This window comes from Peromyscus californicus, unplaced genomic scaffold, assembly GCF_007827085.1.
Source record: "Peromyscus californicus insignis strain IS unplaced genomic scaffold, ASM782708v3 Scaffold_4__1_contigs__length_199733344, whole genome shotgun sequence".
NCBI lineage: Eukaryota > Metazoa > Chordata > Mammalia > Rodentia > Cricetidae > Peromyscus > Peromyscus californicus.
The window spans coordinates 137,060,383-137,079,766 of NW_026294562.1; the positions used below are offsets into that span (position 1 = coordinate 137,060,383).

Below are 19,384 nucleotides of genomic sequence, written 5' to 3' on the forward strand. Positions count from 1 at the left end.
AAAAAAGCAAGAATGATGATGTCTCCAGCAGTTCTTTTATTATTTAGGATTTCAATATTGTTTTAGCTATCCTGTTTTTTTTCTTTTTCTTTCTTTTTTTGTGAGTATGTTTCTATATGAAGTTGAAGGTTTTTTTTTCATTTTCTATGAAGAATTATGTTGGAATTTTGATAGGAATTGCATTGAATTTGGATTGCTTTGTAGGATGACCACTTTTGCTGTATTAATCCTACCAACCCATGAGCATGGGAGGCCTTTCCATCTTCTGGTGTATTCTTTAATTTCTTCTATGTTTTAAAGTTTTTATTATACATGCCTTTGATTTCCTTAGTTAGAATTACCCCAGGATTTTTTTTGAGGCAGTTTTGAATGGAAATGTTTCCATGATCTCTTTCTGAGTGTGTTTGTTGTAAATGCTACTGATATTTATGTGTCAGTTTCATATCCTGAATATGCTGAATGTATTTTCTAACTGTATAAGTTTCCTGTTGGCCCTTTAGGGTCTTCTGTGGAGAAACTTATACCATCTGCAAATAAGGATCCCCTTGATTGCCTAGGTTGTCTTGTTGCTCTAGCTGAGACGTAAAGCACTGTATTGAATGGGAATGGAGAGAGTACCAAGAATGTGTTACCCTTTTTTTTTGAGTTGTTGGCCAAGGAGGCACCACAGACCCCTCAAAACATTACAGGCTATTGTTGGTGCTATTGGTTGCCCTATAGAACTCGGTGGCAAGAACCTATTGCTGAAGATACCACATATTTGAGTTATAAAATGGAGAAATCTAGCTGGTACTCTACTAGAAGCTTCATCCTCATTGGCTAGCTGATTGAAGATGCTATGCATGCTCCTGGAGGAGAAAAGTAATCATTGATCTCATCCAGCTGTGAACCCTAAAAAACTACAATAACAACTGAGCTGGTAAGATATGCCTACTAATGCGATAGTGACATGAATGTCATGGAAATAAGCAACTCCTTTTTGACGACTGGATTTAAAGTCTACTGCATGAGATAGAACCCATATCTAACACCATCAATGAGGCTATGAACCTGTGGCTAGATAGGTCATGAGCCCTAGGGGAAAACCCATTACTATTAATCTGCCAAATGAATAAATTGACTGCCAAATAGCAATAAAATGACTCCTAATGATATATTGCTATACTCAAAATCAGTCCATTGCTCAGCCTCTTCAGAGAAACTTCTTTCAGTAGATGGTAATTAACATGGCAATCCACAGTGTAAAGAGAATAAGAGACATTAGAATGCTCAGCCCTGAGTATGGTGTCTGTATTACTTCTCTCTCTTCTGAAGATGGGGAAGAAAGATTGCAAGAGCCAGAGGTGATGAGTGACTTTAAGGAATTAGTGTTCTCTAGACACAACAGGGCAGAGGAAGATATGAACTCACAGAGATTGTGACAGCGGGCACAGTGTGACAGCAAGCTCAAGCAAGACAAAATGGAGTTCCGTCCTTAACTGAGGAGCCATTGGCATTTGATAGCCGCTGGGTGAGAAAATGTCAGTTGTCTTCAATGGAGTGACACCTGGCATATATATCAACCACGTACCAGGGCAGGCCCCGTGCCCAGGAGTAGTTGGCCAACACAAACCGGACTTGATTTTTTTTTTTTAAGAGAGAATGAAAATAAAAAGTTGAGTGGGTAGGAAGGTGGTGGGGTGTCTTTAAGAAGGTGGGAGAAGAGAATATATATAGTTAAAACACATGGTACAGAACCTTCAAAGAATACATTTAAAACAATTAAAATATAGCTCAAAGTAAGGGTGACAGAAAGAGCTGTCATGCACAGGATGATGAGAGAGGAGAGGAAGAGGAGAAGGAGTCTTCAGAGAAATGCCCCAAACAAAGGGAAATATCTGACCTTTCAAGGGGGGACAGCAAAGTCTATGCCATGTAATGTAGTCTGGGATAGCCTATGTGACAACGAGCTTGGGGGAGCCAGGTACAGGGTAGGACCATAAATTAGAGGCTGTAAAACCATAGCACAGATAGCCTTTGAACTCAGTTTCAAAGAACTTGGGAAGGGAACATGGCCTGACTTCTGTTTCTGCAAGATCTGGTCCCTTAGAGTGGCTGGGACCTATGAGAGCACACGGAGGGCTTTTTGTGGAACGTTATGAGCTCCGTATAAGGGTGCAGCCCCCCACCCCAAGGAAATGGTGTGGAGGAGGCTGGGGCCACAGACTGAAAGTCACTGGTAGTGAGAAGGAATGGTGAAGAGTGAGTTCAAGAGGAGACACAGTCATGGGCGGGGCTGGCATGATGGTGAGTTTGTTTCCTGGTGGTAGAGAAGAATAAAAGACTAAGCAGCCGGTCACCAGAGTAGGTCAGTTCGGGCTGTCTCTCGACCATTGCCAGCAGTCTGTTGTGTGGGTATCTTTGTGGATTTCTGTGGGCCTCTCTAGCACTTTGCTTCTTCCTATTCTCATGTGGTCTTCATTTACCATGGTCTCCTATTCCTTGTTCTCCCTCTCTGTTGTTGATCCAGCTGGGATCTCCCGCTCCCCCAAGCTCTCTTTCCCTCGACCCTCGCCTTTCATTACCCCCACTCATGTCCAGGCTGTTCATGTAGATCTCATTCCATTTCTCTGTCATTGGGCGATCCCTGTGTCTTTCTTGGGGTCCTGTTTTCCGGGTAGCCTCCCTGGTGATGTGAGTAGCAGACAATTCATCCTTGTTTCATGTCTAGTATCCTGCTATGAGTGAGTACATACCATGTTTGGCCAAACACCCTAATTGTTGTGCTAGAAACCTCATCCAACTACTGAGGGATCTGGATGCAGAGATCCATGACTAGGCCCTGGGTGGATCTCTGGGAGTCCAATTAACGAGAATGAGGAGGGTTTATATGAGCGAGAATTGTTGAGACCAAGGTTGGATAAAGCACAGGGACAAATAGCCAAATGAATGGAAACACATGAACTATGAACCAATGGCTGAGGGGTCCACACTGGATCAGGCCCTCCGAATGGGTGAGACAGTTGATTGGCTTGATCTGTTTGGGAGGCATCCAGGCAGTGGGACCAGATCTTGTGCTCATTGCATGAGTTGGCTGTTTGAAACCTGGGGCCTATGCAGGATTGTTTGGCTCGGCCTGGGAGGAGGGGACTAGACCTACCTGGACTGAGTCTACCAGGCTGACCTCAGTCTGTGGGGAAGGCTTTGACCTGGAGGAGAGGGGAATGGGGGGGGGGCGTTGGGGGGAAGGTGAGGGGGACGGGAGGGGGGAGAACAAGGGAATCCGTGACCGATATGTAGAACTGAATTGTATTGCAAAATAAATTAAAAAAAAAAAAAAAAAAAAAGACTAAGCAGCCGGACAAGCCTTGTCACGTGGCTGAGAGCCAGACAAAGAACGTGAGTGGGCCGGGCGAGGGGCGGGGAGAGGTGGCGGTCCATCCCTCCATGTGAAGCTGACCAGGAATGGCTTGAGACAGAGCTGCGGTCTGAAGTGCTCCGGCTGTTACAGCTCACGAGGCAGCGTTCATCCCGGGCAGATCACTTACTCCATTTTTGCAACAGCTTCCTTCCCCAGGCACGGAGCAAACGCAGCCTCTTGGCGGTAAGCTGACTTCGCAGTAGCTGCTGGGCACACCTGCCATGTGTTGGGGGAAAGTAATTGAATTGGCCCTCGTCTTCCTTCTAGAAGGACGAGTTCCACTGCTGAAAATATTGCCTCATCATTTGCCTTTGAATTGGATCTGATGATCTGAACAAAATTCTTGATTGTAGGCATCAACAGAACATTCTAGCGTTAGGAAGACACGATCTACAGAGCTCGCGGATTCCAGGCCTCTCTGGCCGGCAGTGGCACCGTCGATGGAAAACACTTTTGGCTCTAATGGGGCCATTGCTACCTGACAGTCTATTGCCTTCTTCATCACCGTCTGCAGCAGGAACTTCTGACTCAATTCCAGTTTTATCCCTGGCCTCTCCTAGGTCGGGTAGGGAAGCGGAAAGAGCGAGCTGGTACCCTTGTAACTCGACGTGCTTGAAAGGTGAAGCCTCCCCTCTGAGTAGCCGCGCCCTGCCGCTCCCGTTTTTTTGCCTTTTCTTTCCACAGCTGTTTAATTACATGTTGCTCTTCTCTGACCTTCTGCAGTTTTTTCTACATTCTTCGCAAATTGTGGACTTTGAATAACAAAACCCATCAATTAAATGGGTCAGCAGTTTCATGGGGTGGTAATTTCACAGATAGCTTGATTCACAACCCCTTTCCTCATAGGCATGATATAAAATAAACCTTCAGAGCTACCGAGCCCCCAGAACGCGCCACAGCTCCTCACTGGAAGCTGGAGTTGGGCAAAAATAGCTCAAACTAAGACCAATCGTTCAAGGAGCAGAGGCTTTGAAATTCTTTTGTACTGTGCTCTGAAGGACGGCTCTCCCTCTCCTGGGTCACCAGTGAACATGGGCAGGTGTCCCTACAGAGGAAGTGTCCCCTCACTGGAGCTTGAAAGTCCTTCTCTGAACTGTGCTGGCATGGCCCTTGCTGTCCTTGGAACTGGCCCCAGCGTGTCTACACCGGGAGGCAGGAAGCCTGCTGCTTATGTGGAAGCAAGAGAGGGAGTGGTAGATATTGTAGAGTCCAGCACCCCACTCCAGGTAGAGTAGCATATGCAGTGATTTGAATCTTAAATGTCCCTGAGAGGCCAATGCATTGAAGTCTCAGTCTCCTAACTGGTGCTCCTTACTGGGAAGTGCTACCTGTGAGAGGTCATGTGGGACGCCCTTAGGTAATTGGATGAAAGCTCTTGGAGGGTTTTGTGGTGCATCCTTCCCTTCCTTCCTTTGCTTTCTGGCCCTGAGGCTTTTCTTCTTCACACACACCTTATTCATACTGTGCTGTCCTTACCGCAGGCAGGGGCAGCAGAGCTAGCCAGTTGTGCACCTAGACCTCCAGAACTATGAGACCAAGTAAACCATATTTGTGTGTGTGTGTGTGTGTGTGTGTGTGTGTGTGGTATTTGCATGAGTATGTGTTCATGAGTGCATGCTTATGTACATGTCTCTGTGTGTGCACAGACATGTGGGGAGGCCAAAGGTCAGCATCAAGTATCTGCCTCTTGCTCTCCACCTTACCTTTGGAGACCAAGTCTCTCACTGACTAGAGTTCATCAACTGACTAGCCTGCCTGGCCAGGGTTCCACCTTCCTTTGCCCCCCTACCCCCCACCTCCCAGCACTGGAGGTGTAAAAGATGTACCACCGAGCTCAGCTTTTACATGGCTACTGGGATTGAACTCAGGTCCTCCTGGTTACCCAGGAAGCCTTTAACCTACTGAGCTATTTTCCTATTCTATCTGTGCCCTGTGTAAGTGAATTATCTCAGGTATTTTGTTATGCTTATACTTATACTACATATTAATCAATTCTTGCTACTATACCAGAGCAGAACTCCATGGCTTAGATAATGTAAACTTTTTCTCACAGTTCTAGAGGTTACAAAGGCCAAAGCCGAGGTGCCAACATGGTTTGTGTCTCGTGAGGGTTATCTTCCTGGCTTGCAGACACTCGCTCACCTGTTGATGGCCCAGGAGAGCTTTATTTGGTACATTCATATGAGAGAGGGGTGGAGGGAAGGGGAGGGAGAGCCCCCTCTCCTAAGGGCACTTCATCATATAGGCAGGGGTGAGTGAGTAAGGCTAATGTCTGGGCATGGAAGAAGGCAGGGGACAGTCTAACGGCAGATGACTCAGTCCAGCTTTGCCGCTTACTGACCTTTGAACTATATAGTGAGCTCAGAAAATGATGGCAGTCTTGATGGGAATTTCAAATCAACCTGAAGAGGAAACTCTGGAGGTGAAGGAATGGAGCTGGAGTTTGAAAGGTGAAGCAGGAGATGGTGACTGGAATTGTAACAAGATGTCCACTAGAGAAATGGTCCTGCGATCTAACTTTAAAATGAGTTGAGACCATGGTGTCTATCAAGCAGTGATGGATCTGGCCTCACAGAGGCTGTTGGAGATGTTTGGGTATTGGGGCTAGAAGTCAAGTCGTGCATGGTTCTAGGGACCTTTGGAAGAGTTGGACTCGGATGCTCAGAGACCAGAGAGATAGAAGCCAAGGTCTCCCCAGCATTAAAGAGAGAATATCCGGAAAAGGATGCTAGACAGCACATGGTGGAGATTAAAGGTTGTAGTTAACTGTCAATACTGACTGGAGGATTCCTGTGCATTGACTAAAGCCTGTTGGCTGTAAGATCTGGTTCTACTGACTGCAGTCTGTGACTGTGGTGGGTCTGAATGAGAATGACCTCCAGAGGCTCCTGTTTGAATGCTTAGTCATCACTTGGTAGACCATTTGAGAAGGAGTAGGAGGTGTGTCTCTGGGAGTGGGGGTGGGCTTTCATGATTTAAAAGTCTACACCAGGCTCCTGCTTTTTGTCTCTGTCTCTCTGTCTCTCTGTCTCTCTGTCTCTCTGTCTCTCTGTCTCTCTCTCTCTCTCTCTCTCTCTCTCTCTCTCTCTCTCTCTCTGCCTGCTGCCTGTAAATCAGGATGGAAAGCTCTCAGCTAAATTGCTCTAGCACCATTCCTGACTGCTTCCCACCATGATGATCATAGACTAACCCTCTAAATCTGTAATCGAGTTCCAGTTAAATGCTTTCTTTTTTAAGAGTTGCTTTGGTCATGTCTATTCACAGCAACAGAACACTAAGACAGTGACCAAGCAGACTTTGTAGCTCTGTTAGTAGCATGAGCCTCACAGGTCTGGTGGGTCCTTGTGCAGTCCCAGGGGAAAAGTATCCAAGGCTTCCAGTTGGGTCCTTGGCCGCCTGACCCAGTCCCTCAGTGGCAGGTGTATGTGGTCCATCTTTCCAGGATCTCATGTCCAAATAACTTATTTATGATAAGGCCTCCTGAATGATTGTCTTGAACAGCAAGCTAGAGGCTCCTGCTCTGAATCTGTTTAGATACAGGGGTGCCTGGGCTGGCAAGGGATGAGATTTAGTCATGAGTAGCCAGAAAGGAGTAGCATTGTTTTGGAAAGTTGAGATTGTAAGAGGAACACCAGGTCTGGAAGGTTATGGCTTCAGATGCATTTGCAATGTGTTGAGTGGGAGAGCAACAGGTACCAGGAAAAGAAGCCACAGGGGGTGAGATGCCTAGCAGACAGGACAGAGCTCTGGGCCATGAGGGTTAGTCGGGCTGCATGATAGCTAGTTTCTCATGTGACTGGGGAGAGGGGACAAATATCTTGGGAACCTGGGATCAGGGATTAGGACTCTAAAAGATGCTGAAGAGAGCAGCTTGGAAAATGGGAAGAGCATGAGGTGATGGAGAACCACAGAGCCTGGAGGGGTGGGATCTCTTCGGTGCATGGTCCTTTAATGGGCAATGTGAACAGCACCTTGTAGCATTTGGTGACCTCTCTGTGACCTTGAGAAGCAGGGTTTCTGTTAAGTTGTGGAAGCTGAATTACGGATGTTGGATGGGAAGTAGCTTTGTCTCCATAGTCATTGGTTATTCCTGGACCCAGGGAGACTAAGAATATGGGAGCAAAGCCAGTGTCTTCCCTGATTCGTGTAGCCTGTAGAAAAGGTGGGCCTCGGGCTAGATGATGTCACACACTTGAACAGTGGTTTTCTAAAGTATGAACACACAGTGTATCAGTGTGCTAAAGATGACATGGGAGAAGAGAAGCAGGGGTGATAGTAGGGTCCAGGGCAAGGATAGTCAGGGCTTGGTCAGGAAAGGGCCACATGGGCTGCTGGGATTTGGAGTCTAGAAAGTTTCAGAGCTGTCCAAGGAGATATTGCTTATTATCAAGGTGGGAAGCTTTACTGAGAACACAGGGGCTGGAGGGAAGGTGGCATGATGGGCAGCCACATCACTCTTCAGAGTGGCCAGTGAGTAAGGGGTGGCCTAGCCTTTGCTCCAGGGGGTATCTCCCATCCTTTCTGTGATTGTGTAGAACTCAGCCAAGTAAGTTAGAGGACTGGAGAGCACTCAGCAGCTTTGTGGAGAGTCTGGAAGCCCATCCCTCACATACCCTGAAATGCAGTGCACGATGCAATCTGCTCTGTAGTGCCTGGGGATCTTGAGCTGCCAGGTGAGTGTGGTCACAGGCTGTGATCATCTGGAGTGGAGATCCAGCTCATGGGAACACCACTCTTGTAGTGTATGGATTTCACATGCCCTTTCATGGGTGGAACAGGTTGACGTTGATCTGAAAGATGGCCAAGTGTCTCACCTCCCTCTACTCTCCTTCCTTCCAGGTGCTGTTGTCTGGCCTCATTGGTGTCGTCTCCTGGAAGAGGCCTCTCTCACTTGTGGTAAGTGGTACCTGCAGCTCCAGGTGGCCTTGGACAGTGCTTCACCTGCAGAGGAGCGAGTGTGGCGGAGGCAGTGGCAGCCAGCTTTCAGCTGTTGGCAGGAGGTGGTGCCTAGTGTCTGCTATGTGCTGGTGGCAGACTTTTGTATATAGTGTCTGCTTACATGCTGACAGGCTTTCAAGAACTTCTGTGCATTGGCATGCTGGGTTGGCATGCTGTACTTCCCAGCATGCCCCTTGAGTGATTCCTAAGACTGTCCTACCACATCCTTTGTCTGTTGGCTTTGAGGCTATCCCTCGAGGACACACTGAGAACAAAGACATTTTGAAAGTCTGGATGCTGATGCTTTCTCCAGTCACTAAGATCTCTGTGTGCATGGGCAAATACTTACACAGGAGATGGGAACAACACACATTCTACCAAAGTTCAAGAAATGCTAGTTTGGGGGAAACTTAAGTAATTGCATGGATAAAATATTCTTTCTTGAATCATTACTGGGCAGGGTGAGGAGGCGTGGACCACACCAGGGGTGGGAAAGGGTGATGGGTTTTCCCTCTGAGAAGTACCCCAAGCATCTCTGTGTGTATTGATCTGTAGGCTGGTCTTCTCAGTGTGTGCATTAAAATATTGATGTGTCTGTGTCAGGACTAGAAGAAGAGCATTGATGGGCACTGAACAAGGTAGTGTGGTTATGTTCGCCTTTTGTATTAATCAATTATTCAGAATCTTGTTTTAAGTGATAAGACTGGGAGATAATGACGCATACTAAATATTAATGGAAATGGGAAAAAACAAATGCGTTTGTGGAGTGGAAGATACTTCCTTCATGAATGTGACTGTGATACTCTGAAATGGTGTCAGGGGAGATAGTGGCTTGAATTCGGTTGAGCTTCCTCTTGAGTAGTTCGGTTCACAGAAGAGTTTATTCAATTTTTTTTAATATAGAAAATTTCAAATGTGCAGAAAAGTAGAGGGGGAGGCTGATGTAGTGAATCCTGGTGCACCCTCCATCCTGCTTCAACAACAACAAAAAACAGCTGGTCTTTTCTTTTTTCTTCTGTGTGCTCTCCATACCGGCTCCCAGCCCTTCCCTTCTTGGATGAATGACCTTATGGCAACTCCAGCATGGGGATCAAGAAGCTGGCTCTGTGTAGGATGGGTTGGCAGTGCACACACTGGCTGGGGACCAGCCGTAACTTCTCAACGCAGGGACAGTGTGTTCCATTCCTCCACGTACCCCCACAGGACAAACAGATGAAGACCTTGGATGCCAGCCGCCTAACAAAAGAGACTGTGTTCCTTCGGATGGATGTAAAAACATAAAACTTTTGTCACCCAGCCACCCCCTCCTCTATTTCCTGTCCTAGTCCCAGAGTGGAGATCATCACAGGGTGGCCAGGATGCAGGTGCCTTAGAAATACCTTGTGGATGTGGCTCAGATGTATCCTGGGAAAGCTGGAGAGGTTTCGGAGCCTGGTGCAGGGAGGAGGGGATGGCAGCAGCTGGGCCTGCGGAGGCAGTGTTCCAAGTGATAGTTCCCGAGTCCTGCTGGGTGATTGGTGTAGGACCAGCTGCTCTCTGGAAGGTGCTCACATTCACCTTGCCTTGATTGATCTCCTCCCAGGGTCCAGCTGGAGGATGAAGGGCTTCACTGGGGACATGCTAGCCACTGCGCCAAACCCCAGATTTTTAGTGCCTCTGTGCAGTGCAGATTTACTCCCATTGACTCTCCTGTGCAGACTCTGCCCTCAGCAGATCCTTTCTCCACAGAAGGTTTTAGAGAGATTGTGGGTCTTAACATTTAGGGTCCCCCTATTCCCTATGCCTGTGGAGTCTCTGGGATTCAGTGAGGACACACGGGAGGTGGGGTTGGGTCTCCTTAGCCTAACAGTTATGCACATCCTGTGTACATCTCATGGTAAGAACTTGTCACCAGGCCATTGTTACATAGGAGGCTTGCAGATGCTGCCTGTCTGGACAGACACCTCTCAGAGGCAGCTGCACACTGTGGAGGGAGGGAAGTTTTGATGGGTAGTTATTTGTCTCTCCCATAAGAGTGTTCTTTGGTCTGTGCAGAATCCATGGATACAGAGGCCCAACTCTACATATTTACATATCTGTGTATCAGTCAGGGGGTCCCCAGAAAACACAACAAACAGGAGGTATCTAGCTAATCTCTGCCTGCTCATCTATTAGGGTATTTACTTTAAAGAATGTCATGAGATTGTTAGCAAGACCAAAATTTACAGCCTGGGCCTGTAGGCTAGCCCCTCAGGGGAGAGTGAGTGTCCCTTGAGTCTGAAGCCTGGTCCCTTCATTTGGGAGGAAGTCATTCTTTCTTCTCATAGGACTTTCAACTGATTGGATGAAGCCCTATGAGAAGTCCCCACATTAGGCAGGGCATTCTGCTTTATTCAAAGATTATTGACTTAAATGTTCATTTCATGTAAAATACATAGCAACATCAAAACTAGTGTCCCACCAAGTACCTAGCTAGGAATTATGTGCTTGCCACGTTGACACATGTTTTTGGTTGTTTTATTACTCTTTTGGGGGGGCCTGCTACCCAGTTCCCAAATAAATCACACATGGAGAGTTATTATTACTTATAAATGCCTGACCTTAGCTTGGCTTGTTTCTTGCCAGCTTTTCTTAACTTTAAATTATCCCATCTACCTTTTGCCTTTCTCTTACTTCTGTAATTCTTACTTTCCCTCTTACTCTGTGGCTGGCTGTGTAGCTGGGTGGCTGGCCCCTTGCAGCCTCCTCCTTCTCTTGATCCTTGATCTCTCCTCTTTTCCTCCCAGATTTTTCCCTCTATCTATTCTTTCTGCCTGCCAGCCCACTTATCCTTTCTCCTGCTTTGCTATTGGTTGTGAAGCTCTTCATTAGACCATCAGGCAAAGCAATACAGCTTCACAGAGTTAAACAAATACAACATAAAAGAATGCAACACATCTTTGCATCATTAAACAAATGTTCCACAGCACAAACAAATGCAACACATCTTAAAATAATATTCTACAACAGACACATGAAAGTAGCTGTCACTCAGGATTATTAGGTGAATGACCGAAATGCTCCATTTGCAGTAATACCATTCAAATACTGTGGGTAGCAATGGTGGCCCTTGGTTGAGTGTGATGTGTGTGCTTCTCTTCCCAGTCATACAGGCAAGAATCAATCACTTGTGTATTTTAGAAGAGAAGGGGAAACCTCCAGGCCTTAACACAACTAACTCATACTTGAACTCAAGTCCTTGACTCCAAAATCCTTTCTCCCACCCAACCTACCATGGGCCTCATAGACATCCCCTCGTGCCTGCTGGTTCTTCTGCCTGCTGCTTCGTCTCTAACTACACATCCCTTGAGTTGTACATCGCCTTTCACACTGCCACACCCCAGCCTGGATGCTGAGGACTCACTCTTACATCTTACATATGTCTTTCCATACTCATCCACAGGGTCTCATTTTTGCCACTTTAATATTTGTTCACTTGGCCCTCTCTTCTCTGTGCTTTTAGCAGGCCCCAGCCTCCTCTCACAACATCCTAGCATAGACGATTGACAGAGCTCGGTGCCTGTTCGGTTTTTTCTCAAAGCTACTTGGCATGCTCGTGCACACACACACACACACACACACACACACACACACATACACACACACACCAGTCAGTATCTGCCTAGGACATTACACCTAAGGCTGTATACTTCTTAATAAAGAAAAAAGGCATATTTAGCTCACAGTTTTGGAGACAAAGTACAAAATATGGTGGTCTCATTGGTTCAGCCTCTGTTGGGTCTCATGACACGTGGCATCACGGTGGGAGCGTGTGCAGAAGAGATAACACGATGGGCCAGGAAGTCAGACACTAGGGAGCAGCCAGCCTCATCCTTTCATAACAAACCATTCTTGCCGTAGCTCACTTCAGGAGACAGTCATTCCTCCCTTCTGAGGACACAACCACAGTGGCCTAACCTCCTCCACTAGGCCCTATTATCATCAAACTGAGAACCAAATTATAACCCATGAACCATATTTACACACTCAAGCAACAGCCAAGCCATGACATCATGTAAAGCATGCTACGTTCAGCTCTCCGTATTTAAGACCCTCTCAAGTTCCCCAAATCCAGAAAATAGAAGTAAGTTTTGTAGGTGATGAGTGAGTTGTGAGGAGCAGAGGCAGATGAGGGGAGGGGCTTGCTGGAGTCCTATAGCTAGAATGCCTTGAAGTCTTTTTTAGTTATAATTTATCCACTTCTCTCTCTCCCCCTCCAACTCTTACATATCTCCCCTATTCCATCTCAAATTATTGACCTCTTCTCTAATTATTGTTACACACATGCGCACATGCACACACACACACACACACACACACACACACACACACATACAACTTGCTGAGCCCATTTAGTGTTGTTCTTACATACATGTGTTTAGGGCTGACCACTTGGGATTAGATGACCTACCAGGGGTCTGTCCCTGGAGAAAATTGATTCTCCCTTTTTTAGCAGCCATTAATTGCCATCCAGGCGTGGGGCCTTATGAGGTTTCTCCCATTATGTGGGCATGTCAGTTGGCGTTGTCATTGTGATATTTTGTTTGGGTGACTATGTTGAGATTTTATGGATGAAGTTTCCATCATGCATAGAAAACACTATTTCACAGCAGAAGTTTGGGTCCTCTGGCTCTTAGGATCTTCCTGCCTCCTCTTCTGTGATGTTTCCTGAGCCTTAGGTATAGGCTAAGGTTGCATTATAGATGAATGAATTGGAGTTGAAACCAGGATATTTTCTAACTGTATCCTAAATACGTGTATCCTTATAGCTACAGATAGGTGTAGTTCTCTCCTCTCATCAAAGAATCTTCTTTTGCTACAGATGGAGACTATTTCAAAAAAATCTACAACTGGCCAAAACAGAGAACAGCAGACCTTGAAGTCTTGATTTCTTTTCCCCAAGCTGCTGTGTTTATCCTCTCCCTAATGATGGCCCATCTTTCTGGAGGTGCAAACGGACAGGGTCACTGTGAGCTTTCTAGCTCATTCCCAGGGATATCACTGGCCTTTTCTCCTCTGTGGTGACAGCCACAGTGAGTTGACTTCTCTGAAGGGAAAGCGTCCCTAATGGTGGTTAGAAAGAAGCAGTGTTAGATGCCTGCTGGAGTCCCTGGGTGAGTTCAGGGATGAGAGACCCTGTTGGTGGCAGGGATGGCTGCCTCCAGTGTCTGTCGACAGCAGCATCCCTTTGAGACTCTCACACATGAGCGGGTTATTAGGTGTGCTGTGTCTCTTCCCTTGCATGAGTCTGAGCCTCTTCAGCAGCTGTGGGTTGAACGACAGTCAAGCCTTCTAGCACAAAGCTGGTGACACACCGGAGGAAGGATCTGCCCTGGGGGAGGGGAAGGGGCAGCAGCCACCTGACCAGCACTTGGGGGGAGAAGACCTTGTGAGCATGATGCAAGAGGGATAAGATGAAGGAAAATGCTGTGCATGGGGCGGGGGGGGGGGGGGGGGGGGCGCGTGGTGCACACACTCCTGAAGTACTCTGTGAGCGCCTTCTCAGACACTGAAAGCCAACGGCAGCAGTGACAACAATGTACATTTTTGTTTTTGTTTTTGTTTTTTTTCACCTGGTGCCATTTGTCATGTAAAATGTCTCCTACGATTGAGGGACTTGTCCTGTTTGCAGTAAACTAATCCCAAGTTAGTGCCCAGACCACACAGCTCTAATTAGATGATGTGTCAAAAGACTCGAGAGAAGCACCTTGTGACATTTGTGATCCTAATGGTGACGCTCTCATGTGTAATCACAGATAACATGATTTCAAAAGCTTATGTCAACTAGCAATGCGTCGAACCCTGCCTCCCTACCTTATTTGAAATAATTATACTATGGGGACTGTTACATGAAAAGAGTAAAACTAACCCTTTGTCCTCCTCCTCCTCCAAAGAAACCATCCACAAGGCTGAAATATTTTTATATATAACGAATTATAGATTATCTCAGATATCACAGAGCATTGTGAATCTGTTTTAAAGAACCCTCCTCTGTGGCAATATAGGTACCAGAGAGATCTAGGGATGTATTTACTATTGCTTGCCTTTTATGACAGGAACCTGGCTTTTTGGTTGGCTCCTTTGTGAATGTGCTATTTCTCATCATAAGACTGTTTCATTGTTTGTGGGTTTCTTAATACATGGATCCTTCTCTGTTTTAAACAAACAATACTTTATAATGCTGTTGTCTTTTAATTTTTAATGACACATCTTTAGTTTATTATCTATCTATCTATCTATCTATCATCTATCATCCGTCCATCCATCCCTCTCTCTCTCTCTCTCTCTCTCTCTCTCTCTCTCTCTCTCTCTCTAACTCTCTGCATGTGTGTGTGTATGTATGTGTGTGTCATGCCACAAGTGAGGAGGTCAAAGGACACCTGCAGGAGTCATGTGGGTCCTGGAGGTCAAACTCAGGTCATCAGTCTTGGCAGCATATGCCTTTACTTGCTGAGCCATCCCTCCTGCCCTGTTTTTTAAAAAATTATTATTATCTTTTTAATCTTATAAAATCTGCTTAGTTTTTACCCCATTTATGTGGCAAAGTTTTATATGCCTGAGGCTATCTGTGCCTCATCATGTAGCCAAGGATGAGTAGTCACTGTCTCAGTAGGCGTTTTTGAATGTTAGCATTTCTCCTCATGTATGAAGTGTTTCCCCCTCCCGTTGCTGGATGTGGGTCTGTTTATTGATGTCTGTGCTATGGAATGAACCTGTTAGTCTCTCCTGAAGCCAGTACCATCACTTCAATTAACCAATCTTTCTAACAAATCATGATTTTGTTTTGTGACTAATTTTCCTGGCTATTTCTGTACATTTTTCTTTTTAACAAATTTTAGACTAAATGGCTAAAGTTGTCTAATGATTGTGGATTTATTTTCATCATGAATGAATTGATTTTTATCAATGAATTTATGGACAAATGATACCTATAATACTGATAGACATTTTTGGTTACAATTTCTGAAAAGCTATTAATATTTTGACTTCAGATCTGTTTAGCATACACTGCAGAGACTATACTCATTCTGATTATTTGTTTATTTTAGATACTTCAAGAAAATTTTGCTGCAATTTAAAAACAAATTATCTCTTCTTTGTCCTTTTTGGTATGTCTTTCTTGAATCCATTACACCTGCTAAATTGACCTTTTACATTAAATATTTCTATCAGTTTCTTGTCTTTTTCTTTCTTTCTGGGTATATTTCCTCTATTTTATTTTCCAGAGCTATTTGGGCTTCAACTACATCCATTCTACTGGTTAACCCTAGTATTAAGCTTTTCATTTTGACAGACACCTGTGCAATTTGATAAGAACTTTCTGTTCTAGGATGAATTTTTTTTCATAGCATCATTCACGTTTTATGAAACATGTGCCCCACAACCCACAGGTCAATTCATACCCTTTTCCCCCAGGCCCTCCTTTTGCACAACACCAGCAATCCCTGCTTGTCCTTTTCTAGTCACTGAAGAATTGCTAACTCTGTGAATATAAAGTGAGTGACTTATAGACATCATGTGGTTGGGTTGGGTTTTAAAAATATATGTTGTCAATGTCTGCCCCACAATTGAAGGCATTTTCCACTTAGCCTAAGTTCTGATAAGGAAGGATCATGACTCAAACTCTCTTTTCTTTCTAAGTGCCTTACATGTTAAAGTGTTTTTCTAATCCTCTGTTATTACCCTCTTTCATGTTTTCTAGCATAGTACTTGGTAATTTTGATTGTGAGCCTAGCCTTTAATGGCTGAGCCATCTCTCCAGCCCCAGCCCTAGCAGACTACTTTAATTCTATTCTTTTTATTTATTTATTTATTTAGGTTTTTTTTTTTTTTTAAAAAAAAAGAAGACAGGGTTTCTCTGTGTAGTTTTGAGCCTGTCCTGGATCTCACTCTATAGACCAGGCTGGCCTCGAACTCACAGAGATCCGCCTGGCTCTGCCTCCCGAGTGCTGGGATTAAAGGCGTGTGCCACCATCCATCACCCGGCTAATTCTATTAAGAATGTATTTTTGCATTGTTGTCTTAGTTATTGTCCTTGATAACAAGACGAATATCGTAATATATGGTAGCCTGCTTCAGATGAATACTACCTTAATGTCAATACTATACAAAAGCCGAACTTCTGTAACTCCGTTCTTCATTTTTTTGTGCTGTTTTATTTTATTTTAAATCAGACAGGAGAAGAGTTACGTTTCTGTGTAATACTGTCCCTTTCTCTCATTTCTTGTAGGATGTGTCTCATAACAAATTCTCCTAAGTTTTTATTTTGGAATGGCTCAAACTTTCCTTCATTTTAAAAGGATGGTTTTGCTATATATAGAATTCTTGATTCATAGGTTTTTTTCCTTTTATTCTATTTTATGGCCTTAACTATGCCCCATGTTGCCCTTTATCATATATGATTTAGGAGAGACTAGTTATTGATCTTGGGGGGATCCTTTGTGAGTGACAGTCACTTGTTCTTGCTTGTGTGATCTCTCTTCGACTTCAGCTTTTGACAGTTGACCTAAGACGTGTCCAGGTATCAGTTCTTTCAAGTTTGACCTACTTGAAATTCCCTGGGCTTGGATGTTTAGATTCATGTCTTTTATCAGATTTGAGAAGTTTGGGGCCACAACTTCTTCAAACCTTCTTGCTAACCTTTGTTTCTTTTCCTCCCATCCCCTCTCTACACTCCCTTCATGCGTGTTTAGCATCCTTGGTGGTGTTTCATGCATCGTTTAAGGGAACGGTTCTCGACCTTCCTAATGCTGACACCCTTCAATATGTTCCTCGTGTTGTGGTGACCCCCAATCATAGAATTATTTTCACTGTCACTTCATAATTGTAATTTTGCTACTGCTATGAATCATAATGTGAATATCTGCGTTTTCTGATGGTCTTAGGAGACTCCTATAAAAGGGTTATTATTCCACCCCAAAGGGGTCGCAACCCACAGGCTGAGAACCGCTGGCTTAAGGTCTGTTGTGTTTCTTGGCTCCTTGTTCCCCTTCTGTCCAGACTGGATGATGTCAATTAGCTGGTCTTTCAGATTCCTGCTAATTCCCTCTACCTACCCAGGCCTGCTGTTTTACTTCTCGGAAGAAATTTTCATTTGAATTTCTCTGATCTCTTTAGCTCCATAATGTATGGTTGATACTTTCTTATGACCCCTGCCACCTTTTTGCTATTTTCTACTTAGTGAGACATCATTGTCCTGTGTTTTTTTTCCTTTAGTTTTTTCCCCCTTAAACAAGATTTTAGGTCTTTCCAGTATATTTAAAAGAGCTAAGCTGAAGTCTTCAAGCCTGCCATCTGGCCTTCCTCAGGACTGTTTACATTGATTGTTTTCCACTCTCACGTGTGCCTTGCTTGCTATATCTCTCCATGTCACATAATTTCCTGTTGCAAATCAGACGTTTTCAAGAATAGAACATGGCACCTATGGCAATTCAATTTACCCCTCTCCATATTTCATTGTTGATACTGTTTATTGTAGACTTTGCTGCTTGCTTGTTTAGGGATTTCTTAACTAATTTTGCAAAGTAGTGTTCTTTGTCAGACATGCTGCTTTGCTGAATTGCCTACTCAGTAAACCCAGTAGTTAGCTGGATCATGGTTAGACAAAGATTCCTTTAAATGCCTGCAGCCAATGCCTAGTCTCTGCTAAGGGGTTGTGTGTGTCCCCTGGGACACGCCTTTGATGTAATGCCAGGCAGCTGACAATCTGCTTTAGCATTCACTTCCTGCTTACATTCAGTCCTAGACTTGGAGGCTACAATTTAGAGATGTCTCAAGTCCATCTTGGGCATAAACACAACTCTACACATCCAGGTGACATGCTGTGTTCCCAGAAGAATGCTGGGGCTTTTCAAAAGCTTATGGTCATTTTACTCCCTAGCTTTTACTAAAAGGCTTTTTGGATGCTCTTCTAATCTGCCATGGATATTATCTACTACTTAAGCGACTACAGCATGAAAACACTTACCTGTAACTGTATGTGACATTTCCCTCCCAGGGGTCAGACTTTTCATCCTGGGTGGGTTCCAAGTAAGGTAGAGTACAGATAACCATTGAGAATGTTCTCCAAGCTGAGATGTGAGATCTGTCACGTTCACCAACTGAATGCACACCTGGAAAGATCATTTCTCTGACCTCATAGAGCTCTGGTTTCTTGGTATCTCTTAGTAAGACCCATCTGTTATTCAAAGGTGTCATTGGGAAGATGTTGAACACACTTCTTTATCCTCTTGGAGTGTTTTAATGTAGCACATTTCATTACATTGTTTTTATGTTTTAAAAATAGTTCTTTGAGACTCTCCTACAGTGTGTTTTGATCTTATTCACCTTCCCTCACCCAAATCTTCCTAGATTCGCACCCCCCCATCCCTTCCCACAAATCTCTGTGTCTGTCATCCCCTCTTGCCCATCAAGGCCTGTTTTTTATTGCTCAAATATTTTTGAATGTGGCCTTGGGGTGTGGTCAGTTGACTGTCTCACTCCCAGCAGCCAGGCATTGCCAATAGCTTCTTGGCTAACTTCATGCCCAACTCCCCTCTTCACACTGAGATTTGCCTGGCTTGAGCCTTCCACAGGTCTTGTGCATGCTGTCACATGTGCTGTGAGGAGCCCCCCTGCTGTGTCTGAAGACACAGCTTCCTTGTAGTCGTCTACCACTTCTGGCTCTTTCACTCTTTGTGCCTCCTCTTCCACAGTGATTCCTGTACTTTTGAAGGAGGGAGTGAGATATCACACACACACACACACACACACACACGTGTGTGTGTGTGTGTGTGTATCATTTATATATATATATATATATATATATATATGATATATATCATTCATATATTCCATTTAAGGCTGGACATTCTATAGTTTCTTACTCTCTGTACCTCGGCCAGTTGTGGGTCTCTGTGTTGATCATCATCTATTGCAAATAGAAGCTTCTCTGATGAGGGTTGAGAAATGCCTTAATCTATGAACATAGTCCAGGACAGTAGGAGTTGTTTTAATACTGTGTCCATGTAGCAGAACAATAGTAGTAGG

The 19,384-nt window shown here is 44.7% G+C and overlaps 1 protein-coding gene across 5 annotated transcripts in view; it reads left to right on the forward strand.

Moving 5' to 3' along the window:
* The window catches only part of Entrep2 (endosomal transmembrane epsin interactor 2), a 426,837-nt gene that overhangs the window by 182,228 nt on the left and 225,225 nt on the right, over window positions 1–19,384 (forward strand). For 4 of the 5 annotated variants that reach the window (XM_052761568.1, XM_052761570.1, XM_052761571.1 and 1 more), the window contains exon 2: window positions 8,240–8,296. The exons of the other annotated variant lie outside the window; for it this stretch is intronic. In XM_052761568.1, coding sequence (XP_052617528.1) covers window positions 8,240–8,296 — 57 coding nt within the window. The remainder of the gene's footprint in view (window positions 1–8,239; window positions 8,297–19,384) is intronic. 5 annotated transcript variants of the gene reach the window in all.